The sequence below is a fragment of the Coccidioides immitis genome (assembly GCF_000149335.2).
Source record: "Coccidioides immitis RS genomic scaffold supercont3.2, whole genome shotgun sequence".
Lineage (NCBI taxonomy): Eukaryota > Fungi > Ascomycota > Eurotiomycetes > Onygenales > Onygenaceae > Coccidioides > Coccidioides immitis.
This window is the reverse complement of record NW_004504309.1, coordinates 3,617,425-3,640,771: the sequence shown is the minus strand read 5'-3', so window position 1 is coordinate 3,640,771 and position 23,347 is coordinate 3,617,425. Positions and strand designations below refer to the sequence as shown.

The window sequence follows — 23,347 nt, the reverse complement described above, 5'->3', positions numbered from 1 at the left end:
GTGTTTCGTGATCTTTTAGGAGCTCTGCTCCGTAACTTGTTACCCACAAATGAACCAAATTCTTTTTTAGCCATCCGAAACACTTCCTTACCCTTCATATCTAACAAATTAGCTCATTATCTGGGCTGCAGCCAAACGTTTTTCCCTCTCGGCGCAAAGATCCCGTCTTTTTGACAGAATTTTACTCACGGAACCAGAACGAAACAGGAGATGCCCATGGCGCCAAAGAGACCACGCGACAACGCTGATGACGTTGAAAATGGCCAGCACAAAAAGAGAAAAGGTTTTTCCGTTGGGCCCGCGAATCTACCCGATGGCACATATCGAAGAAAAGGTATGCCGAAATTGAAGCCCCAAGCCGGGGTAACACTTACTAACGCTCACTCTTTAAACCTGTAGTCCAAAAAATCAAATCAGAGCTCATCCACAAGGCCAAAATCAAAAAGTCCTACGCAAAGATAAAAGCCCAGGAGCTCGTGGCTACGCAGTCGAAGTCAGTTTATGATAATGACGAATCTACCAATGCGAACAGAGATTTCGAAGAACCAAGCGAAAAGCCAGCACCGGCGTCCCTAGAGCTGCATCCCGACCGTCAGGCGAGGTTGGATGCCCCCGAGGAGGATCCTGATTACCTACCGGCCAAGAAAAGCATAAGAGAGACGCCACGGCGCAGAGAGCGGCGACCAAAACCTTCGCCGTTCACCAAAGAGATGCAGATTGCCCAGAAAAGAAAGGAAGAAATTGAGGCACGAAGGAAGCTAAAAGATGCAAAGGAGAGAGAACGACAAGCTATGATGAGAGCGAAGAGACCAGATCAATTTGGAAAACAGCGGCTCGGACGACAAAGCAAAGTCCTGTTGGAGAAGGTGAAGAGAATAGTCGCGGAGCCCTAGACGAGTATTGGGGGGGGGGGGGGGGGGGGGGGGTGTTACCATTTCTCAAATGAGGTCGAATCCCATGTCCTTCAAGGAGGACTCGAGGGCGTTTGAGTCCTAAAAGATTTTGACAGGTCGACTAGGCCAGTATGTTCCTTGCTACGAAATAGGGGTTGGAGATGGCCCTTTCTCGGAGTCATTGGCTAGAGGAATATTGACCGCTGTCTGGGATTTTGGCTTATGTCCTTGGAGGAGAAGAAACAAGTCGACGCATACATTACCATGAGACCACGAGCGGTGAAGAATCCACGGCGCGATTCCCAAATATTATGATTACTCGAGCGGATATCTATTTGGGACCTGGTGGTTAAATTTATAAATCTCATGCTGTGCCGTTATGATGGGAGAAGAAAAGGGGGTCCACTCGTTCACACAGCTCGCGTATGTTACACTAGTAGAATTCAGTCATGTCAAGTCTCAACAGCAAATGATCGAAAATAGTGTTGATATCAACATCCATGGCCCGTTCGGTCCTCGATGCGCCCAAGTCGTCATGCCTCGTCCTTTTTTGGGCTGATCTGACACTCCCCAATCCCCTTAAGAACCGAACGAGCGCCCCAATTTGTTTTCTGAATACCGAATGTAACTCTCGTATCGACTGCTCGCGGGAAGCTGGAACATTCTCTCGATAATTAACTGCCTTCCAATGCAATGAAAATGTAATTATGGTGCCGAATATATCTTCAAGCAAAGCGTATTCCTGGGAATGCTTCTTGCTTAGTAGCATAGCAAATAGAATTTGATCGAGAACGTCTTCGTGGTATTCTCTCAGTCGACGAAGGCTTTTCGCATGCTCAATTGTTCCGTCAATGTCGCCGTCGTCAATACAGCTCTCGATCCTTGAAAAAGTTCTTTCGAATTTACGCCAAATCTCGCCAACACAGATATGGAAGCAATATTCGCCAATTGCCTGTATAAAATGCACGGCTTCGAAGCAAAATCTGTGTCCGCAAGCTAGGCTAGGGTGTGAATGATTACTCGATTGACTCCGCACCAGCCCACGGACGGTGGAGAGAAGTCTCAGTAGCCTAAGCAAATGTTTAAAAATACGATCATATTTGCCGAGGCTTCGCGAGGTAACAACGTCTTCTAACATTGGTGGGGCCGTATATTGGAGGCGTAGAAAGTCGAGCGCTTTGACAGAGTTCGGATCTTTGCATTCGACGAGCTCTTCATCAGGAAGCTCTCGAATAGAGAAACTCAGTCCACCTGGTAGCTCCTTTTTGGTCTTGTTTGCGTCCAACTGACTCGTAGAGTTGGACCTCTCATATTCAGCATGACACTCTGTCAGTAAACCCATCAACACCAACCGAAGTTCAGAACTTGCAGGAGGCCATGTGTCCCTGCTACCCAGGCGGAGACCTGTCGACGTTCCACCCCGCGCAACACCAGATCTCCGCTCACCGCTCTGCATATCAGGGTCAAAAAGAACAGTTGACAATCTCGATAAAAAAGCACCGTCCCCGAAGAGCTGAAAGCGCCATTGCAAATGCAGGTGCTCTCTAAGCTTATGCTTCTTGAAAAGGAGGTGAAGGCACGAAAAGTTAATGAGCCTCGTCTGCGCCGAGATGACCGGTGCAAATGACAGGTATAATGCCGACATCAACGGCGGCCCAAAGGGTAACTCAACACCTAGACTTCGCTCAGCATTGACGCAAGGGCTCTCTGAAATTAGACGGTAAAGTCTATGTGAAGCAATTGATTCAGACCTCTCCAAGATCCGGGGTCGGTTGGGTGCGATGTCGTCCAAATCAGAAAGCTCGAATATGCTGCTGATTGGTTCATCAATACCATGTGCATCTTCATGGATTGTCTCCATTTGTTCGCCATCAACTTGGTTAAAACTCTCGCCTCTCCGATTATACTTCAAAATTTCGGAACGCACGTTTTGTTCATAAGCCTTGGCTTTCTGTTGGATTCGATCCATGTCTCCCCAAGTGAAACCACATTCTAAGGATGGGGAAACTAGAGAAACAGGATCATACGGTTTGCATTGCTGAGAAAGTGGGTGGTCGGAATGGAAACACCTTAGGAAGCGAAGGCTTTTGGCATTCTCGAGGATAGCTTCAGAATGTTCAGAACTGATGATTCCGGGCATTTCACTGGAGATAGCTTGCAGTCCTGTTTCAAAATCCCGTTGATACCGCGTGGTGTGGCTTATTTCGCGGATCGGAACATGGAAATAGTTTCCATTGGACATCTCGGTTCCAAGAGAACCGACAGGGAGACCGAGAAGTTTCGCAATATAGAAGAGCCAACTTCCAGCCGTGATAGTTAGGATTTCGTGCAAGATATCCGTCAACCAAAGAAATTCATGGGCAAGATGGTCGCATTTGATGAAGATAGATGAAATAACACCACCTTCTGTTGTTGTATTCTCTAGTGTGTCAATTATATCAACAAGGCATTTGATCACGCATTGTGAGCGTCTAAAAAGCATTTGGGTCTCCAGCAATGATGGACCGGACTTAAAACGTTCGAACAGTTGACTCTCCAGGCTATAGAGTATCACATATAGCGCGCGTGAGAGATTGGCTAACGCAGCAGGTAAGTTAGCCTTAGTTGGCACAGACGCAAGGAATCTTCTCACACGACGAACTTGAGATCCGCAGTGGAGAAGTTCGTCGATAAACGCATCCAAAGATGTTAGGCTTATCCCGGATATGCGAATGTCCCTCATTGCCTTTTCAAATTTTCGGGTTTGTTCATTGAATCGGAAAAAGATAGAATTCCAACCCATGCCAAGTTTGAAAAGGGAAAGCATGAAGATATCTGTTCTCACTACGCGCCCAGAGTCCTCAAGGCCGGTTTGGCTTGCCCAGAAGGTGAGTGCGACATCGAATCCATGTGATCCAGACTCGCTAAGATATGTAGGACTGGATGACTTATATGACCGTCTGTGGTCAGGAAACGTGTCCCAGGCCCTCAGCAAACAATCATCCGGAGCGGTGTCAGAAACGCTTTTCAGCTCCCAGATATCCCCAGTGTCACTCAATGCATCAGTACCACTAACATGATCCCCACCAACGCGACTCGAAAAAGATGAAAGCGGCGCTGATTCGATTGGGTCCGACGGCTCATCTCCGAACACATTCAAAGCGTATATGTTTGAGTCATCTTTAACAAAGACATGCGATTGGCTTTCAAAAATACCGTGAGCAAGGTCTAGAGAGGTGCGGTCAATTAGTAACTTATTGGATTATGCGATGAATTTATCCGTATGTTGCGTGTAAACATTACCTGGCAAGCTATCGTCCCAAGCAAAATGTTCCAACGGCTTTTGAGGTTGGAGTTTGAAGAAAGATGGCTCTCTGGAGGATTCTAGAGTAAAAGGATCATTGATGTTTTGGAGCTCCATGCTCGCGATTGCATTGCCCGCAAGCTTATATACAGACGCAAAGCTCTCAGCTGAGAGTAACGAAGGGATTGCTCTCCATCACACACCCGACCTGCTGCAAGCACACGGCCATTACCATTGTGATTCGTTCGGGAACGCGGTGGTTGCGAGCTAATCCGTATTTGGATTAGTTAACGTAGGAACGGGAGTTTGCTTGTTCTTTGATGGTGTCATTGCCGGGCGGAAGCAGTGACAGCAGCTTCATACTTCTTACTCGCTACGTATTTTCTGCCAAACTTGCCCATATTCCTTAGCAGAAACCATTTGCATTTTTAGCAAGCAGCAATGCCTCCTAGAAAGAAACAAAAGTTGTCATCCCAAGCCCCATCGACGACATCGCAAGCGGACAATCCCCCCTCCATACCTCCGAGCCAACAAGTCTCTTCTAAACCCGACGTTGACGCCGATTCCATTGTTGCGGATCCTTGGACGGACGATCAAGAGACATCATTGCTGAAAGGTATAATCAGATGGAAGCCTATAGGTTTGTCCACCGGATTTCTTCGGGGTGAAATTGGATCGGATACTCATATCATCTCAGGAATGCATAAGCATTTTCGCATGTTAGCTATCTCGGACCACATGAAAAGCCAAGGCTACGCAACAGATGAACATACGCGCATACCGGGTATATGGAAAAAATTAGACTCATTGTATAATCTTCCCGCATTGGACGAAAGAGTCAGTTCCCACTTACCACGCTGTGGATCTAGTCGCTTATACTTGTGGGACAATAGGAAGATCCATTCGCAACAGATGCCTCTGAAGAAGTAGATGTCTCCAACGAACCTTATTGTCCCTTCTCTTTGGAAGAGAGTGAATACGGTGACATGATGTTTGAGAGGAGATTAGCTCCAGAAGGTTCATCCTCTCCTCCCAGTCTTCCAGTTCCGTCGAGGAGAGAAAGCACGATTGCAGACACGGATGGTAAGACTTCCCCTACGATTCCAATTCTTTCCCTCTTTGGGCCGTTTGTTTGCAGTTTTTAACGTGTACACATACAGAACCCCGATCGTCCCCTGCTCCGTCGCGAGGCGGTAGACGTAGAGGGCGTGCGGCCCGCAGAACTATCGGTACGCGATCGTCAAGGCTAAGCGAAAAGGCGAGTGTCAATGGGGACGACACTGGGGGAGATAGAGAAGGTGCTGCGATTGCCAACGGGGCAGAACAGTCACAAGCGACGGGCTCAGCGGCCTCAAAACCAACCAGGGGCCAGACCACTAGGGGCAGATCAAGGCGGGGAAGACCTCCGACTAGGCGAGGAAGAAGGAGATAACCCTTTTCCCGCCATTCCATGCTGTATACTTTTGCTTGAATCCTACTAACTCAAGCTAACAAATAGATATACCCACTTGTTAATTGTATTGCCCTGGAGGAAGGAGCCATACATAACATCGCAAAGTCTCGTATCATTTACCTTATATATGCAACTGTACATCAAAAAGCGAGTCGTAAGAGCGAAGCAAAGGAACCAATAATGCAGTACATGTAAATTGAAGATTTCGATGAAATTCCACCGTCTAATATTCAACTATAAAGAAATAGTGGAGTGTATGCACGCAACCGAAAATCCAAAATCCGGCGCACGTACAGAGGAAAAAGAGCACATTTATAGGCGCTTAATGATGGCGCCAGCATATTCGTGTGTCTTAGCTTTACCACCAAGGTCACCAGTGAGGGTCTATGGAGTAAACATTAGTACTTGACAAAAGGCTGAGCGTGATACGAGCATGGTGGATCTCACCTTTCCCTCTGCAAGGGTTTCGAAAATAGCAGTCTCGATCTTCTTAGCATGGTCGTTCAATCCCATGTGTCGGAGCATCATAATACTGCTCAGCAAAAGAGCGGTAGGGTTGGCCAATGCCCTGCCAGCAATATCGGGAGCAGATCCATGGACAGCCTCAAAAATAGAGCACTCGTTTCCAATGTTACCGGATGGGGTTAAACCAAGACCACCGATGAGACCGGCACACATATCGGACAGGATGTCTCCATAAAGGTTAGGCATCACAAGAACCTTGTCATTGTATGGGGCTGGATCAGTGACCATCCTCAAGCATGTGTTATCAAGGAGCTCTGCGTCGAATTCAATATCCGGGAATTCTTTTGAAATTTCTTTAGCGGTCCGCAAGAAAAGCCCATCTGACATCTTCATGATAGTGGCCTTGTGAACAGCGCGGACTTTGGGCTTGCCGACCTCTTGCGCATACTGGAAAGCAAAGCGGAGGACGCGTTCTGAAGCTTCCCGTGTAATAAGTTTGATACTTTGAACAACACCATCTACCACGACGTGTTCAATGCCAGAGTATTCGCCTTCCGTGTTCTCGCGTATAAGGACCGCGTTGACGTTATCATACGGGGTTTTGTAGCCGGCAATTGAACGACAAGGTCGAACATTTGCGAACAGATTGAAAGTTCTTCGGAGGGTTAGGTTCAAGGAAACATGGCCCTTGCCTACTGGGGTCTAAATTAAAGCGTAAGTTGGCGTCGGAGATGTCTCGGGGATCGGAACGTACAGCAAGCGGCCCTTTTAATGCAACATAGTTTTTTTTCACACTGTTGATAGCTTCATCGGGAATGGCAGTTTTGCCGTCCTTTAAGATTGGAGTAACGTCGACGGGTTCCCATTTAATTGGCACCTGTACGAGTTCAGCATTCTGTTATTGCGATTTAACGCCGACGCTTAGGTGGTCATCACCTTTGCAGCACTGAAGATATCCTTAACAGATTGCGATATCTCAGGTCCAATTCCGTCTCCTTCGATCAATGTCACGGTATATTTGCCCTAAAAAGAACTCGAGTCTTAGTTCCGACGCCTTCCGCATGTAGCCATGGGAGAAAAAAGGAAATTCAAGAAAAAAAAAATTGCGATCCGTTCAGCAGGGAACATACATCAGGTCCCTTTGTACCAGGAAACTTAGCGATTTTTTCAGCGGCAGGTACAGCATAGTATCGTATCTGGGAGCTCTGAAATTTATCTCGTTAGGAGCTTTCCAGGTATTGAACTGGGTGCTGGGATCGGGCATACATTGGAGGTGGACACAGCTCGTCGAGAGCACTGCCGGAGAGAAGATGTCACAAAACGACCTGATAGCATCTTGCCAGGCCCGCTGGATATAGCAAAGAATTTACAACTTTCAATAGCCTGCAATTGAGTGAAATCCAAAGGATTGAATGCCAAAAGCTGGTAAGTTCGAGACTGAAAAGCTGGTGCATCGAAGGATGGCCGCCGCTGATTATGTAAATTCCATGCGGGTATTTACGTCAGCAAGGACTCATTCCTAACCGTATACGGTTAGTTGTTTTCTGAATGATTGTCGGGTATCCATTGTTTGTCCTGTTTGACAATTGTAGACTTCAGCCCATAACTATCAACCAGCTGGCGATGAAGGTCGGTTGCCGAGCGCTCCCGGCACAAGTCACATCACGTCGCGAAAGCTTCAAGAAATGGAAGCTCAACAAGATGTCGCCCGGCATTACAATTTACCGAGTGCCTACCCAGACGAATGGCCTGCAGAGCTAGACCTAAGCGACGAGTCCAGAGATGAGGCTGGTCCCTCAACGCAAGACACTGCCGCCCAAGCAAAATGGAGATACTCTGGCCTTTATGGTGATCGCAGGAAGAGTACCATAATCGCTTCTGCTTCCACTCAACAGGACGAACCGGACCCTCTCGGAGGCCCGCAGAGCGTAATGGAGTTACTGAAACAGCGAGGCCTCCCAGTCGACGAAGATGCTCGCTTACGAAGTCGATTCGTTTTGTCCTCAACGTCGTTTTCTCCAGCACTTTTCCTTACACACACACGTCCGACTGCTTCAGCGCAGTCATTACTCCAGGGGTTGAATTATCTGACTGATTCAATCGACCAGGAATCCGCGTCACTGAAAGCGCTAGTAGAGTCAAACTTCGAAAAGTTCGTTAGGATCAAAGCTACCATCGACAACGTATATGAAGAGATGCGCGATGATGGCACTCAAAATGACAATGGTTTACACCGATCTTTGTCTCAGAATGCGAGACAGATAGGCCCTAATTCCGCCGGCGTCCGCAAGAACGCCCTCACAGAAGCAAATGAATACGGTTTCAAAGGAATAAATGCACCATTTACTGAAGCGTCAGAAATGGCCGAGGAACTTTGGGGAGAAGCCCTGAATGGTCGACAGCGTGAGGAAGGTCTGAAGCAAGTTTTAGAGGCTGTGGAAAAGCAACGTGGGATTTACGAGATTGGCACAGATCTGCAAAAATCCATAAAGCAGCGCGATTATGATGCGATTATTGAGCAGTATACTCTTGCCCGAAGATATGCAAACGACGCCAAACTTCTTGTAGACCGCGCTACGTCAACCCAAAGGTCTTTAACAGAGGATCAAGTTCACACTATCCTTGTTACTGGCAGAATGTGGATGGACGTCGAGAAGCAAATTCAAGCGTTTAAGCGGGACCTGTGGCGGCGTTTGAGCAATGCGCAATCGACGAAGCAGCTCCTCTCTGCAAATGGCCAAGATGGAGAATATATGGATCTCATTGCAATTCTCTTAGAACTTGGAGTCGACGATAATCCCGTCTGGGTTTGGCTCCTTAGTCGTTACGATTACTTAAAGACAAGAATAGCGTCGTTTTGTGAGCGTGGGAGAGCTGAGATTGAGATTCTGAGGCGTCGCCTAGCGAGCAGAGAGAAGCCCAGCCCACAGAGTGTCGCCTCATATTTACGCATACCAATCCGAGAGGCGGCAAGAAATTACTCCGATCCGCTCGACACTGAACAGATCCTAGAATTCTGGGAATGCGTACACACGTTTCTCAGGAAGTTGATATCAGTACAAGGCGGTCTGCTTGGTGATGTCATTGAATTCTGGGACACGGCGCAGTCATTTATTAACGGGAGTAAACAAAAACTGCTCCCTACGGGTTTCGAAGGAGAAAGTCGGAAGCACCATCGCTTGTCCACAGACAGTATTAATGGGCTAAAAGATGGGATCATTGAGCTTGTCAATCGCATTCAGGTCAATATTGTGTCTCTATTCGCGGATGCTCCTCCTGATGACTTGTCATTTCTCTCTGCTCCTTCTGCAACCAGCCCTATGGGTACCTTAACACCTACCGGGTCTAGATTTAACCTTGACCCGAAAGATATTCCACCACCTTTACCCAAGACAGGAGAAGTATGGGCGGAGTTTGCATTCTGGCCTCCCCATGCAAATTCACTTAGTGGCGTTCATTATCTTGGACAATTCTTAATACTCATCGGCACAGCAGCGAGTGAGATGGCGGATCTTAGCCCAATATCAGGTGGTAGTGCAACATATGATCAGCTGAAGCTCCTTGTCAGTGGCACTAGAGAAAGATGTGTCCGTGCTACATGTGCCGCGTGGAATAGTGATGCTGAACACTGCAAATATCTTGAGGACTGGACACGTGATCTAGAGCGAAAAGCTTTGACAAAGATGCCCGGACACTTTATGGCATTTGAGAGTGCCATTCTTACGGGGATGCAAAAGATACTCTACATTTCTGAAGCGATGACGAAACCTGGTTCAGTAGATGTTGTCACGCCTCCACCCACGAAACTCCTTCAAATGGTGCGGTCACAGTTTGTAACAAGTGTGTACAAAGCATTGAGTGGACTTGTTGAAAATGCTGAAAGGCCTGTCAACGTTGAAGGTGAGGACGAGTGGGTGCTCATTGGTCCCTCCTTTTCTGGAACTGGTAGCGATGTCCCATCTTCAGTGTCTGTTTACGGTGGGATAGATTCCAAAAACAGAGTAAGCCGAAGAATATCTATGACGATCGGAATTCTACAAAGTCGCTGACTTATACCACTTAGAATGTTCGCATACTTTTGACACTATCTAATCTCAGAGCCCTTCGTGCAGAGCATGTACCTCAACTAATTACAAGTTTTGAAAGTGCTTTCGCCGTCAAGCTAACAGATGAATCGAAAACAATCCAAGATGTGCTCGGGCAGATCGATACCCGCTTATTCCAGTCATATACCCGCTCTGTCGTGGACACCTTGCATACCATGATTCTAAATGGGATTTCGTCAGCAGATTGGGTGCCGTCAACGAGCCGTCCAGATGAACTCCGACCATACGTATACACCACAATGCTGACCCTGGTAATGGTGCATACTGAGGTGTCCACCACGTTGCCTGGCGCTTCGTCTTCAACATCTACAATGTCTCCAGCTTCTCCCAGCCACCCGTTGACGCACGCAATTCTTGCCGAGTTGCTCACACAAATATCTAAATCTCTCCTAGAAGGCTTTATGTCGCGCCCCAAGTACTCCCTTCCTGCATTGATGCAAGCTACCCTCGACACGGAATTCATTGCTCAAACAATGTCACAATACGCAACCGAAGCAGCAGGTCAGGTTCAAAGTCAGATATACCTTGAACTAGACCGAAGAACAAATAATGAAGCCAGGGCTAAACTCCAGGCCGAGCTTGGAGAGATGCGCGGCGTCCTCAAGAGACTGAGAGAAAGGACACGTGGAGAGTTCGCGTGTTTCAAGAAGGTGAGGTCTGTAAGCAGCAAATAGGCTGATCTTGAGCCTCGAAATGAGATATGTACGAAACACCCAGATGCTTTCCTATTTAATGGTGATTCATAGTTGATCAATTTGGATTAAAGAACATAATTGCATGGGCTTATTGATACACTTGCATTCGGAGTTTCAGCCATTCATTGCACTCGTCGTTCTACGGTGTCTGGTTTTCGGGTACATCTTCTTTTGCGTTGATGGGTGTTTAATCCTCTTGAATAGCATCGAACCTTTAATTCTGTTTTTTGTACATCCATGTCGCCATCCCTTAGTATTCCCTATTTACGCAATGAACAAAGCTTTTTGCATTGAACAAGAGGGGGCTGTGTGGCCCGGATCTACCGGGCGGCCACTTCATATCATTGGAATTGGCTCTGCAAGGCCTTTATTTCAGATCCACGTTGGATTTCTTTAACTATACTGTGCAAGGTACAAAGGACTATGTACTCGTACCTTTATAGATAATATTTTATTGTCATTGTATGAAGGAATGGTAGTATAGCAATCAAAGTTGTTTTGTCATAAGTAATAACAAGAATGGTACTCCGTACAGAGTAGTTCTTCCCGAAGGCGACAACAGGAAAGCACGGTCATAGACATCGCCAAGATTGGCGGCATTCGGCATTAAGTAACTAGTTAACTAGTTAGTTGACTGACTGGCGGTTCTTCGGGAATGCCGACTCCCGAAGACAGAGATTTGCCGAGAAATATCCATGCAAAGACGGGACTTATTTAAATTTCAGTCCGGAATACTCCGTACGGAGTAGCGGTTTTGCAATTGCGTAGAGTGGTTCAATGAATCTTTTCCCATTATACGGAGTACGGATCCCTGGAATCCTTGTTTATCGGATCTTCAGTCACGCGAAAGCAGACACAAATATTGGAATTTCCTTTCAGAGTCCTACCCGGATAGACATAATTCGAGCTGATGTTAAGAAACTTTGCAAACTTTTCCGACTATCAAGCCACAGCCAGATTCCAAAGCGAAGTGGAGATGTGATGCCATACAGTTGGAAAACTTGGTACAACAGGATGTGGTCATACCCAACCTCGATGAAGCGTTTTCATCCTATTCATCGAGTAAACAGCCCGATCTGTTCATTTCCCGAAATCAAGTTCTTTGCCAGGCTGCAAGCAGCAGCCACCTTCTCCAGCATCTCATCATCCGGATCCTGAATGCACTCGCCATACATCTGGCGATTTACCCTACGGCCAGGGGTCTCCACTCGCGGGAAGCGAGCTTGGGAATGAGCTTCATGGGGTCCCTGTTATCATTGATTTGATACACATTTTCAATGTTTATTATGTAGCTGTAGGATACAGTCCACATAGACAATCACAGAGCTATGCATGACTATATTCAGTTGTTCCACACACTACTTTCTATTCTTAGGGTCATTGTGCATGAACCTGAAGGAGCAGAATTCACTAGCAACATGATACTATCCCATTCCGGAATCGTTTTGAAAAGCAGCAATGAGATACGAATCACAAGATGAGGGATAGCTCACCAGATTAACTTAGCAAAAGCCTAACTAGTAGACTTGCTCAGACAAAGAACTTAGGAGGCCATGTCCCAATACTGCATCCTTATCTTTGCAATGCCTTGAACCCTGAGACGAATGGTAACAATTATCTGCGACTACTATAGAGTGAGGCGGCCATCCTTTACTGATGGTACGAGCCCTTCGACCTGAGTTGCAATGCATATATTATGTCACTAGTTTATATATCCCATAGATACTAATCATCATTTCCATAAGTTCCACATTCCATGAAGACAAGATCAAAATTTCTACAATACCTTTGAATACAATCAGGAAGTCCCTGCCCCCGGTAGGGTGGTCTATGCTGGGGCTTTCAAGGTCCTCTTTCAGCTCACTGACATCCATTGTCAACTCTTTTGTGGGGCCGACCTTTTAAAAATATTGTTTCGAGACCGACGTGAGGAAATATTAAAGGTCCATAGAAGAACAAAATGGAGGAAATGTGTGACGCACATGCTGTATGATGGGACTATGGAGTTGGTGGGAAAGCTCTTGTGCTAGCTACCCGCTGGTCCGGATCTCAGATCCTGTTCTTTTCAACTCATTCAACTAAATGCTTAGCTGCCACTGATCTAATGGATATACTGCTGCCATGCTGATATTGTCTAAGCCTCCGGGTACTATCGGCATGGGGCATAGAGAGGAGCTGATGGTTGTCCACCACAGAATTCCTTCCAAGCATAAGGAGGTTTTGATAAATGTTGTAACTTTAACTCTCTGCAAGTGCCACAAACAAGGTCACGGCTATTAATGGCTAACTAATTTAACCGGTAAAAAGTTTGCTGTCACCGCGCATATTGCCCACACTTAGTCGGCATGCACTCGCCCTCTAAGTGAGGTGACATGACCTTGTCCAATAAATTGTCCAATAAATAGTCCTTGAGTACTCCGTACAGGCTATCTAACTAACCAATCAAACTTTGTAGGCAGAGGGTTTCGAGGTGCATTTACTTGATCGAATGCCAATCAGAAAAAGTACTGCTGTCAAAATGGTGCCAAGGTGTCAAGGTGTCAAGGTGCCAACAACTGTGTCCCTGGCCTCCCGACGGGAGGATTAACCTTGCCTTAAGCTCTGGTTCGGAGAAAGCTACATACACAACGTTAGGACCATCCGATTTCACACCTTCCATTTTGCCGGTGTTTCATTTCATATCAAGATGCATTCCATAGTACTCATGGAAGTGATAATTAGAATATGACATAAATGGCTGACAACATTGCTCTCGGAGCACACCAGTTAGCAGCTGTACGGCTTGGACAGGACCTTTAATACCATGGAACAAAACTGGAACCCCTACAGAGTACTTGGTTCTCATACCATATGGTGGTAGCACAGCTGCGGAAATCGAGCTGCCGACTAAAGATCGACGTCTCAAAACTGCCATCTCCGAGTCCCCTGATCTTGAGATTTCTGGCGTATGCTCATCCCATGGAAACACCGCACTCCGTAGTTGTGGCATGATCTTCTTGTTCTGCGAACACCGGTTCCTTGAGGGGGGTTGCATTTCAGCCAGGAAAAGGAGAACTTCTTTTCTGAAGTAGAGGATATTAAAGATGGACCCTGACCCTCTTGCTGAGGAAGAGAGAGCATGTGCTTCCAAACTTCAAGCAGCTAGTTTGCGTCCGATTAACTTGATTTGACCTATCACCATGTATCCTTTTTTAGTGCTTGTTCTGGTCACCACAGCTTTTGGGCACATGGAAATGACCATGCCATACGCCCTTCGCAGCAAGTTCGATCCTGCAAACAAAAACGGACTTATCGACTATTCGAACACAAGCCCTCTCTTAGCTAGTGGTAAGGACAGTCTCAAGTTCAATCTAGAACTGCCCAGCACAGCGTATAGAAAAGGGTATAAGCTGACAACACGCTCGAGCAGGCGAAAATTTCCCCTGCAAGGGGTACCATTTGAATGGTCCCTGGAGGAGCGTTGCTACTTATTCCGCTGGCCAGAGTTACACGTTGGAACTCACGGGCACTGCCACGCATGGCGGTGGTTCCTGTCAGATATCCCTGAGCGTTGACAACGGAAAGTCGTTCAAAGTCATCAAATCCATGATGGGCGGTTGCCCGCTGACTAAACGCTACGACTTCCGAATTCCATCTAGTACTCCAAGTGGGAAAGCTCTTATTTCCTGGTCTTGGTTCAATCTTATCGGAAACCGTGAGATGTATATGAACTGCGCTCAAGTCGAAATTTCCAACGGAAGCACTAACACGCTCCTGTTCGATACCCTCCCCGATATGTATGTCGCCAACGTAAATAGGGGTTGCTCCACAGTCGAAGGAAGAGAGACAGTTTTCAACAACCCTGGGGTTGATGTTGTGTATGGTGGGAAAGTGACGCCTGGCAGTCCGCCGTTTCCGAACTGCTAGGCAATATCTCGGTGTATATCAAATTCTCAGTCCTTTCGGTTGACCATTGCCCGGCAGCGTCGATTGATGGCGCGTCTTTTCGACTAGTACATCCTTGGTTTATCACTATGTGAAATAGCAGATTCTTTTGCTCTAACCCTTGTCCATGCGGACCCCATGGTTGTTGACAATGGGTTACTTTACCTTTGCTTTTTGTATTTAAGATTCTTGCCTTGGAACTCCCCTCATGTCTTGGGTGATAGGGAAGGGCTGAGGTTGTTTTAGCTGCCCTGGCTTGAATATAGACATTTTGTGTATACCTGTTTTATGCAAGGCTCACCCGATGTGGGTCTCACTTTCAGCTTCATCATGGATGTTGTTGGAATCACCTGTCAACACACGTATGTGTTACGATCCCATTACAAAGGTGTGATGGAACTTATCACATCTTTGAGGTCTGCCAGCATTTCACAAATATATCACCGATAGTCAGGTCCGTGCTGTGACTCGGGGTTGTGCTCCATAAATCCTGGTGTGGGTATATGTGCTCAGCGGTCTTATAACGGACAATAAGCACCTCAGGTTTGGGCATTCGGCGACTTTACTAATGTATGTATTATATAAAAGTGAGCTCTTTATTGTCTGACAACCGTTTGAATTCCAGCTACTCCTCACGTGATGGAGGACGCGCTGGCGCTGCAGACAAGGAATTCAGTGGCCAGCATGGGCTTATTTTTCTGCGAAGCGAAAACTCAGGGCCTTTCTGCGGAGTAGACAAGATTTACCCGAAAGTTATTGATATTTTGAGGGTACGAGCGACTCCATGGCGCATTCCCCAGTTTGGCTTGTCGAGGGCAAAGTGCAGCCTCTCGGGGGCCTCCGTAATCCAAAAGTCGAAAAAAAAAAAAAAAAAAGGGGTGGAAGGTAAGAAGTGTGGACACTTCAATAACACCATGATCCAATTGAAATGTATTAGGGGTCTGGACTTTGACAAAAGTTCGGATATCCCGTCTCCACCATAAGGACGAGCAGAAGGCGTCTCATGCAAGTTCAATTTCATGGCTGAAGTGTGGAAGGCGGCCGAAATGAAAAAGAAAAACATCAAAAGAAAAGAAGGCAAATAAAGGCTGAAGGAACGCCTCACATACCCCACCCGGCGGGATACGATCCGCTTTGCGTCTGCGTAAATGGCATTCGTTCGGGGCCGAAAGATCTAACACTGCCTGTATGTCTGCACTTCCATGCTCTTATCGATCGCACTAGTTCCCGTCTCATCCTTCTTCTTGGTAGGCTGATTTGAATCCAAAATGGGGTACGGAGGAGGTTGAGTGGCCAACCAAAAGAAAGACCCCTCCTTTTGCCAGCAAAATTTTTCCCATAAGAGCGATCCGAGCGCATATTTCTCGAGTCCTCTTCACAATCAAGTCGGGGAATGTGCATGTTATTCCGCCATTCACCTTGTAACGCGATGTCGAGCGACATCGAAAGTTTGTAAAAGGGACTCCCGGTCACCAGTTTTACATTAGAGAGGCCGGCAGCAATGGATTAGGTAACGGGTATTCCGAACAAGAGAGAGCTCAATCTCGGGGAAGAGATACGTATTTGATGCTGCATGCCAGCTCCACCATTTTGTTTGGAAAGCAAGCGATGTCAGGCGTCAAAAATGACGAAATGTTTGGGCTAAAATCGTACAGCACCACTGGACCAAGTATTCTGTACAACCAGGAGGGAGAAGATGGATTGAAGGGGCCTTTGTAAGGGTCCCCAAGTGTCGTGTAAAAAGCAACCTGCTGCAGCACGCTGTGCAAGATGCATGTGCGCATGTATGTATGTAATCTTAGCAGGTTACCTCTAGAAAAGCCATACATGCTGTGCACCGAAGGACGTAGTCGGTTTTAATGCTGGCCATTCTTAGGAATCCTTCAGCTTCGACGGGCATAGGCGCATACCTGACACTGTATCATGGTGTCGATGGAACGGGGTTCTCAAAGAAAATTTTCCAAGAGCCACTTTCCGAAGTGAAGATGATCCGAATAAGCCAGCGGCTTCTGCCAGTCAAGTCAGTCACATCCCGTACCACCTCCAAATCCGAAGCAAGCCTTAAAATCCCGAAGCAGGGAGGACGAATGAAACACGAGGCTCTCACGGCCCACGGCAATTCGCAACCCACCCATTCTCGAATCCCACGCGCACGTCTGATTGGGCTCGAGGGAGATGAGGATGTTCCGACCATCCAATTGGGCAAATTCCCAGGGGTTGAGTTACCGCAAGGAGTCACAGATACATCTGCATGAGGTCACTGTGCATCGCACGCAACGTGTCACGCACATGACTCACTTCGCCATCCATGAGGGCTAACCAAGCCATTGGGACCTTCTTATCTTATCCCTCAGCCCTGAGGCGAAGAATCGCTAATATCGCTGGTATGGCCGCCGAGAAAAAGGGGGGTCGGCGATGCCACCGTATCGATGGCTGTATTGTAACCAGGTTACCATCCACAGAATGTCGGTCAACAAAGGCAGAAGATCTCGCAATAATATTCTTGAGATAAACAAAAGATGTGCAGAGTATTAAATCGCGTTGATGATCCAATAGCATGCAAGAATCGGGTCTCATGTTCCTCGAAAGCCAAAGCGTCGACATTGGGGGGGGCTTGAAGTCTCCAAAAGCCGGTCAGCAGGTCCCAAGACGGAGCAACATCGTATTTTCCAGAAAGCCCCCACGACGGTGTGGAAGATCGTGAAACTACTCCGAAAATTCTAATGATTAAAAAAATAATACTCATAATAACACGGAGTACGGAGTAGATCATGAGGGTAAAAAGAATAGTCCGTTTGCTTTTCCCCATACGTGTATCTCCCCCTCCTCTCTGGATGTTGCGTGGCTCTTTGCAAACACCCAATGCTGAGTGTCGACTTTCGGCGGTTGTTGGAGACCCAAGCAAGTCCAAGTCACTCTCACCACATCACATCAGGAGAATTCCATCGATTCACAGCTGCCTGGTTGCCCGCCCATTGGTTGAAATCCTCGAAATCGAGAGAAGGTGTGACGATCACTACATACAGAGTCACCGAGATAGCCTGGCGTGGAGGCACTTCCAAGGTATCATCGATAATATGGTTTACGTTTCTAGGTTTCCTTCACTCAAGCCACAGGCCATTAACTATTGGGGCAAAAGAATATATACATATATTTTTCACGCTTTAGGGTAAGCGTGTATTTTTCGGGTCCGTCCCTCTGGCGTGCATTCCCTTCGCTTGTTCGTCCGTCGCCTTGTTGCCTTGTCCTTTGAGCGATCTCTTTTGTTGAAGTCCCCTTTTTATTTCAATCCAGTCCGCCAAGTCTCGATTCTGCACCTGTCAGGCACCGGGCTAGTCATCGTTGGGCAGTCAAATCAACATCCAACTGGAGTCTTGATGGCAATCACACAGACAAAGGGTGTTGAAACAAGAGGTGGAACCGACTCTTGTTGGCTTTTGAGCATTTCGATGGAGCGTCGACGGCTTTCAAAGGCGAGTCCATCCATTGGCGACAGGAGGGACATCGCTGGGCAACATGCTTTTCGGCTAGTGATCTCAATACCCAGCCAATCCTCTGGGGAAAAGTCATGTTGCCAAGTGGCACGGCAAACCTAATCCCTGGAAACGCAGCGGACTTGATAGGGCTGGAAAATGCCGACCAATGCTGTCCGCACTTGAACACGAGCACACATGGGGAACGTGTGGCTGAAATACCTTCATCCGACTCCCGACGGAGAGGCGGAGTGAAAAAATTGTGCAGCAGCCACATGAAAATGCTTGCTGAGATCCGAGCCCGCTGCCGCCTTGCCACAGAGAAGGGTGTGAAACAGGAATGCGTGATTTTGATCGACGGATGATAAAACGCTCATGGCCGAAGGCTCCCCTTTCTACTCCTTTTATCGACTTGCAGATTACACAGCGCTGCCATTATTTCACCCGTAAAACGTGGTTTGGGGGAATGCACACATGACAACTAACCCGACAGCAGGGTGGTACACCGTACAATGTCAGTTTGTATGTATGTACGGAGTACTCCGTTCAGTACATGCATGTTATGTCACTCCTTGGATTCAAGGGCACCACGCTGAACGGAAGATAAGCTCACCCGAAGAATCTCCTGGTGGGTGGGGGGAATACGTATGTAACTCGTCTCTATATATACTCGCCATGCAAATAAGCTGGATTTCTTCCGCTAGATCTGTCGGATTGAGCCGAAGCGGGCCCGGTTCCTCTGAGGAGGAGACATTAAATCCATAACAAAAATAATACCACCTCCTTCTACGGAGCAGTATCCTCTTCAAGTTCGGACAAGTTTAAGCACCAGAAGGAACAGCAAAATGCTCCCGAAAGTGAAAAGGTGGCTCCAGGATCCATCTGCTTCCGCGCCTTGCACAAGGAGCATACATTTCACCAACCATACCATATGTAAATCGAGCCTTGATGGGCTCCTCCGCCTGTAACTGAGCCTCAGGTGCTCTACCGAGGTGGAGAATGCAGGGTGACGCAGCGACGGAGCTCCAGGGCCAGAGCTGCTTGGGCGCTGCAGCTGCTGTGGCCGGTATTTTTACCCTGAACGCTGTATCCCAGGTTGTATGTACCAACTGTACTTTCCGGAGTGCCTCAGATCCATCGATCGGGCACTCCAGTCTCCAGGTAACTTGCAGTGAGGGCTTGGGATGCACCTTAACCTTTCCTAGCCTACCCTCCTGGCCATGACATCATTGATGGCCTTACGGAGCTCTGCGCGTAATTTACGTCCGCCAATGGTAATGATAATACATTGTATCGTCACGGTCAGATGTAACTTACGGGTCCAAGCGAATCTTTCGGTAATTTTCCTGACGGGGCTTTCAGCCGTTAATTTCGAAACGTTTTTGGCAACCGCGCAGGAGACCTTTTTTTTTTTTTCTCTTCCACAAAAAAATACAAACATGGCCCCAGACACTCATTGGCCCGTTGCACCCCGGAATGAAGCATCATCGGATGGCCGGTTAGTCTTTTGAAGTCAGTGCGATGATGATGATGATGATGAGCAGTCTACACGATTGCCAAACGGACTACGGAGTGCTCCGTACGGGCCTCTTCAAGAAGAAATCCGTGCCTCAAAATTGGAGAGGAATGTCGTTCTTTGGTGGAGCATGCTGTACGGAGTAGATGGAGCAGTGTCGTCTAGCGTACCCATGCCAGCGCAATGCATCGGTGTCTGCCCACCCAACTATGTACCCCTCCACTGCGACCTCCAAACAAGCCACTCTCCAAGAGCGCTCTCCCGCTGTGCTCAGTCAGCCAGGTGCCCCGCATGAACTTGCTGCGTGTTCATGTAAGCAGCCGCTCATCACTTGTCTCGGGCTCCTAAGGGCCTCACCCACCTGTGACTTCGCGCGGGAGATTCGCGATCTTCTGAGTTACGGAGTCCTAGCAGAACAAGTTAAGTTTAGTTAACTAGCTCACTGGTCTCAGCTGTGGCTCGATGGTACTACTGCGCCACGGGGATGCGGAGTTCCCCTAACCTGGCGCCTATTATTTAATGTGTTGAGCAGCGGGCGGAATTGCTTCCTTGGATCCCGGTGGAGCGAGATCCGACTGTCAAAGCACACAACCAGGGTCGTAGAAGCATATGTATGTCTCACTTCGCACCGAGAACTATCAATGCAAAATATGCACGGCTTTCCGAGAGATGCCATCCTTTTTTTTTTTTTTAAAGAAAAGTTCCTCTTCAGATGCGGGCGAAAGGGAAAATCCTGGCCAGCTTTGGAACTGGCAAATCTCGAAATGGCCTGATAGACCGGAACGAGGGACGGCACGAGCCGTTCCTAGCCAACCGTTGAGCCTCTTCCAAAGGCATTTGGCATTTTGACAGGCGGACTCGGACCCTTGTCTGTGCGAAGGGGAAAAAAAAAAAAAAAAAGAAAAAAGGAGAGAGGCGAGAGAAAGGAAAAGGGAACCGAGAACAGAACGGAAAGTTTGTTTGCTGAGTGCAGGCAAAAAGAGACGCGAGAGTGGGCAACAGTTCGGCTCCTACCCGCTCAGCGAAAGGCTTTCCCCACATTTTAATCAACCCAGCATTGCCTTGCGCACTTTTTGTTGGACCGAGAGATTTTAGCTACCGCCATGGCCGCAGGCTCCAGCTCACTAACGACGAACTTCCCCTTCAAAAGCCTTGCAGGACTGTACTTATCACTGGACAGGATGCGGATGCACAGACTCTTCTGCAGAGCATCGGCATGCATTCCCCATGCTGCCGTGAGATTGCCAGGACAGTAGCTGTTCAAACGGGGCGGAAGACATGACCGATCATGCAGCTCAAGGGAGGGAAAACATCTCGATTAGGAATCCTAAGAAAAGCCATGAACTTAGCCGTCCTTCATTCCTAGGAGCCTGCAACTGAGATGCCGCCCCGAGTTCGGCTGGTCACATGGTTCGCTTCACAGTGCTGTGACACACCAAAACAACACCCTCGATTCGCAGCAACAAATGGAAGAGGAGGGAGGAGGAGGAGTCAAGTCGGGAGAATGAACATCGGAAGGTGGCCACTAAATGGCTGCACGTCATTCAAAGGAGGGGTGTCAATCCTCACCGCTTCTGCAGATTTCCAAACATGATCGGCTGCACCACTTGACCACACACACGCACACCCAAGAAGCAAAGAAGCGCTTTGTGGGCTCTACCCAAGCATTGCTGTCCGCCAACCATTGAAGCCTTGTCCTTGGATGCTCTTCCAATCCCTTTCAATGTTCGAAACGCAAAAAAAAAAAAAAAAAAAAAAAAAAAAAGAGGATTCCACCACCCAACTCCTCCATAACCCGAAGACACTGCCCTCCCTGTGTCAAGCCTCCCGCCCCCTCTAACCCCCCCCCCCCACTCCGTAAAAGCCCACTTTTCGTTTTTGCAAGCAGTTAGGATGAGCCATGTTGTGTGGAGTTTGTTTTTCTCATGCGATCGCCCAGAGTAGTGAAGACCAAACCTGTCCGGGACAGATGTACGTATGTACATACATACTCTCACACGCAAACGCCATTGCTACGGCGAGATCCCTGCCCTTGTGGCTTGCAAAGACAGATCACGATAGCCTAAATTTGGCAACGACAAGCTTCCCTTCGACCCCGGTGCTGGAGAGAGTCGCAGATAGACCCCAGCCAGCTCTCAGACCACGGGCAAGCCGCAGCAGCAGTAGACGCTGGATCTGATGAAGCGAAGTGCCATCCCTGTACAGAGGATGTGGGGTAATAATGGAGGTCTGTATGTACGGAGTAATGAAACAGCCATCCAACGGGAGAAGTGGCTTGAGCGTGAAAAATTATGTAATGAAAGACATTGAAACATAACTTTCATGTATTATAACGTGTCAGGAGGGAGTGGGTTTAGTGTAAAGAACCCCCTGCGTGCTGTAATACACTAGTAACAGTGAGTATTGAGGTGTTCCCCGTTTGCTGTTACCACCTTAGGCGGGTGCTGAATGGAAATTATCACGACAGCAGCAGGTGGTTGTCGACTCACTCAATGAATGCGCTGGTCAGCCCAATCCCTTCTTCTCCTTCTTCTTTTCTTTCCCTCTCCCTCCTCTCCTTTCTCACCTCTTCACTTCTTCTCATCTTTCCTTTCGTCTCATGCTCTTGTTTGACACAACACTTTGTTACTCACTTCGATTCTCTGCGTCACTGTTTCTTGCATTCCAATCACTCTTTTCGTAGCTCTTGTGGTAAGTTCCACATCGGCATGCTTCCCTTTGCACTGCTTGCTCTCTCAAGGCATTCTGGCATATCATGATAAACAGCAAACTTTGCCTGGAGGTCCTGCGATTTTTTTTTTTTTCTCTTGCGGCGCATGTGCTAACAAGGCGACCCTCCCCTTAGCAAAAGATTGCCCTTGAGCCGCAGTTTCCGAGCACCCACGACATTGCCTAGCTCTGCATGTTCTTTTTGCCTTTTTGGTCATCAGACTTCACTGCCTCCTTTGCTTGCTCTACTTTGGGGTTCGAGCGTGTGTAACAGGACGTCCTGTCGACATATAAAAGCCTCGAGGTTCTCTCCCGGATGAGAGTAGTAATTCTTGGTATGCGAGGCACGAGCCTGATCCCCGTCGTTCTATCGCTAAGACTGATTCATTGATAGTTGACCAGGCCTCTAATCTTTTCCTTGATTCTCCGATCCTCTTTAATTCTTCATACTACTTTCTCCTTCTCGTGGCTCAAAACTCAGGCAAATACTGGCTCGAGGAAAGCGTGGCTTGGGGTCGAAGCCGAAAGTGCAGCGGAGCGTTGGCGGATGCTGAAAACTAGTGACCGTACCGAGGGACCGTTTCATACCTGAGCTCATCGAGAACGACAACCTCTGTCTTTTTCCCAAAGTGTGCATGCTGGTTGTCTTCCACAGCGCTCTCTGGAAGGGCATAATACGCATCTCATTGCCGGCCAAGATGCACCCCAAAATTTACTAGTAGCGCGTTCTGAGGCCTGTGCCTTGCGTCCCATCGTACTGGAACGTGTTTTTCCCAATATCTATGATCTGTCCTCACGCTCTCTAATCTTTTTTCCCGTCTCCCGTGACC

General features: G+C 47.8%; 8 protein-coding genes across 8 annotated transcripts; 5 read left to right on the top strand and 3 right to left on the bottom strand.

Moving 5' to 3' along the window:
- Positions 1-18: 18 nt before the first annotated feature.
- On the top strand, positions 19-1,355 carry CIMG_06839 (uncharacterized protein). The gene is made up of 2 exons (XM_001242942.2): positions 19-334; positions 400-1,355. The coding sequence occupies exons 1-2, from the start codon at positions 211-213 to the stop codon at positions 891-893; spliced, it is 618 nt and encodes a 205-aa protein (XP_001242943.2). The 5' UTR covers positions 19-210; the 3' UTR covers positions 894-1,355.
- Positions 1,327-4,311, bottom strand: CIMG_06838 (gamma-tubulin complex component GCP6; the record flags this gene model as incomplete). The annotated part of the gene is made up of 2 exons (XM_001242941.2): positions 4,176-4,311; positions 1,327-4,100 (listed from the first exon to the last, which is right to left on the bottom strand). Exons 1-2 carry the CDS (start codon positions 4,291-4,293, stop codon positions 1,327-1,329), a joined length of 2,892 nt encoding a protein of 963 aa, XP_001242942.1. The 5' UTR covers positions 4,294-4,311.
- Positions 4,312-4,600: 289 nt separating this feature from the next.
- On the top strand, positions 4,601-5,660 carry CIMG_06837 (CT20 family protein). The gene is made up of 4 exons (XM_001242940.2): positions 4,601-4,816; positions 4,874-5,013; positions 5,070-5,259; positions 5,337-5,660. The coding sequence occupies exons 1-4, from the start codon at positions 4,618-4,620 to the stop codon at positions 5,606-5,608; spliced, it is 801 nt and encodes a 266-aa protein (XP_001242941.2). The 5' UTR covers positions 4,601-4,617; the 3' UTR covers positions 5,609-5,660.
- A 160-nt stretch (positions 5,661-5,820) lies between these two features.
- Positions 5,821-7,553, bottom strand: CIMG_06836 (isocitrate dehydrogenase, NAD-dependent). Its single transcript, XM_001242939.2, has 6 exons — positions 7,361-7,553; positions 7,225-7,299; positions 7,031-7,117; positions 6,849-6,971; positions 6,077-6,796; positions 5,821-6,013 (listed from the first exon to the last, which is right to left on the bottom strand). The coding sequence occupies exons 1-6, from the start codon at positions 7,427-7,429 to the stop codon at positions 5,942-5,944; spliced, it is 1,146 nt and encodes a 381-aa protein (XP_001242940.1). The 5' UTR covers positions 7,430-7,553; the 3' UTR covers positions 5,821-5,941.
- Positions 7,554-7,725: 172 nt separating this feature from the next.
- On the top strand, positions 7,726-11,192 carry CIMG_06835 (exocyst complex component Sec5). Its single transcript, XM_001242938.2, has 2 exons — positions 7,726-10,095; positions 10,158-11,192. Exons 1-2 carry the CDS (start codon positions 7,780-7,782, stop codon positions 10,872-10,874), a joined length of 3,033 nt encoding a protein of 1,010 aa, XP_001242939.2. The 5' UTR covers positions 7,726-7,779; the 3' UTR covers positions 10,875-11,192.
- An 886-nt stretch (positions 11,193-12,078) lies between these two features.
- CIMG_13087 (uncharacterized protein) lies at positions 12,079-12,769 on the bottom strand (the record flags this gene model as incomplete). The annotated part of the gene is made up of 3 exons (XM_004445361.1): positions 12,079-12,187; positions 12,414-12,522; positions 12,682-12,769. 3 exons carry the CDS (start codon positions 12,767-12,769, stop codon positions 12,079-12,081), a joined length of 306 nt encoding a protein of 101 aa, XP_004445418.1.
- A 1,066-nt stretch (positions 12,770-13,835) lies between these two features.
- Positions 13,836-15,174, top strand: CIMG_11853 (endoglucanase). Its single transcript, XM_001242937.2, has 2 exons — positions 13,836-14,222; positions 14,305-15,174. Exons 1-2 carry the CDS (start codon positions 14,075-14,077, stop codon positions 14,799-14,801), a joined length of 645 nt encoding a protein of 214 aa, XP_001242938.2. The 5' UTR covers positions 13,836-14,074; the 3' UTR covers positions 14,802-15,174.
- Positions 15,175-19,783: 4,609 nt separating this feature from the next.
- Positions 19,784-20,628, top strand: CIMG_13086 (uncharacterized protein; the record flags this gene model as incomplete). Its single annotated transcript, XM_004445360.1, has 4 exons — positions 19,784-19,790; positions 19,974-20,120; positions 20,247-20,419; positions 20,521-20,628. 4 exons carry the CDS (start codon positions 19,784-19,786, stop codon positions 20,626-20,628), a joined length of 435 nt encoding a protein of 144 aa, XP_004445417.1.
- Between the last annotated feature and the right edge of the window lie 2,719 nt (positions 20,629-23,347).

Bases quoted from the DNA above. Each gene is read 5' to 3' on its own strand.
- CIMG_06839 (XM_001242942.2), top strand. From the start codon at position 211: ATGCCCATGGCGCCAAAGAGACCACGCGACAACGCTGATGACGTTGAA. The intron at 335-399 runs GTATGCCGAAAT...TTAAACCTGTAG, and splicing joins TGGCACATATCGAAGAAAAG to TCCAAAAAATCAAATCAGAG.
- CIMG_06837 (XM_001242940.2), top strand. From the start codon at position 4,618: ATGCCTCCTAGAAAGAAACAAAAGTTGTCATCCCAAGCCCCATCGACG. The intron at 5,014-5,069 runs GTCAGTTCCCAC...GTGGGACAATAG, and splicing joins TTCCCGCATTGGACGAAAGA to GAAGATCCATTCGCAACAGA. The intron at 5,260-5,336 runs GTAAGACTTCCC...GTACACATACAG, and splicing joins CACGATTGCAGACACGGATG to AACCCCGATCGTCCCCTGCT.
- CIMG_06836 (XM_001242939.2), bottom strand. From the start codon at position 7,429: ATGCTATCAGGTCGTTTTGTGACATCTTCTCTCCGGCAGTGCTCTCGA. The intron at 7,300-7,360 runs GTATGCCCGATC...GATAAATTTCAG, and splicing joins GAGCTGTGTCCACCTCCAAT to AGCTCCCAGATACGATACTA. The intron at 6,972-7,030 runs GTGATGACCACC...GAACTCGTACAG, and splicing joins ATATCTTCAGTGCTGCAAAG to GTGCCAATTAAATGGGAACC.
- CIMG_06835 (XM_001242938.2), top strand. From the start codon at position 7,780: ATGGAAGCTCAACAAGATGTCGCCCGGCATTACAATTTACCGAGTGCC. The intron at 10,096-10,157 runs GTAAGCCGAAGA...TATACCACTTAG, and splicing joins GGATAGATTCCAAAAACAGA to AATGTTCGCATACTTTTGAC.
- CIMG_11853 (XM_001242937.2), top strand. From the start codon at position 14,075: ATGTATCCTTTTTTAGTGCTTGTTCTGGTCACCACAGCTTTTGGGCAC. The intron at 14,223-14,304 runs GTAAGGACAGTC...ACGCTCGAGCAG, and splicing joins AAGCCCTCTCTTAGCTAGTG to GCGAAAATTTCCCCTGCAAG.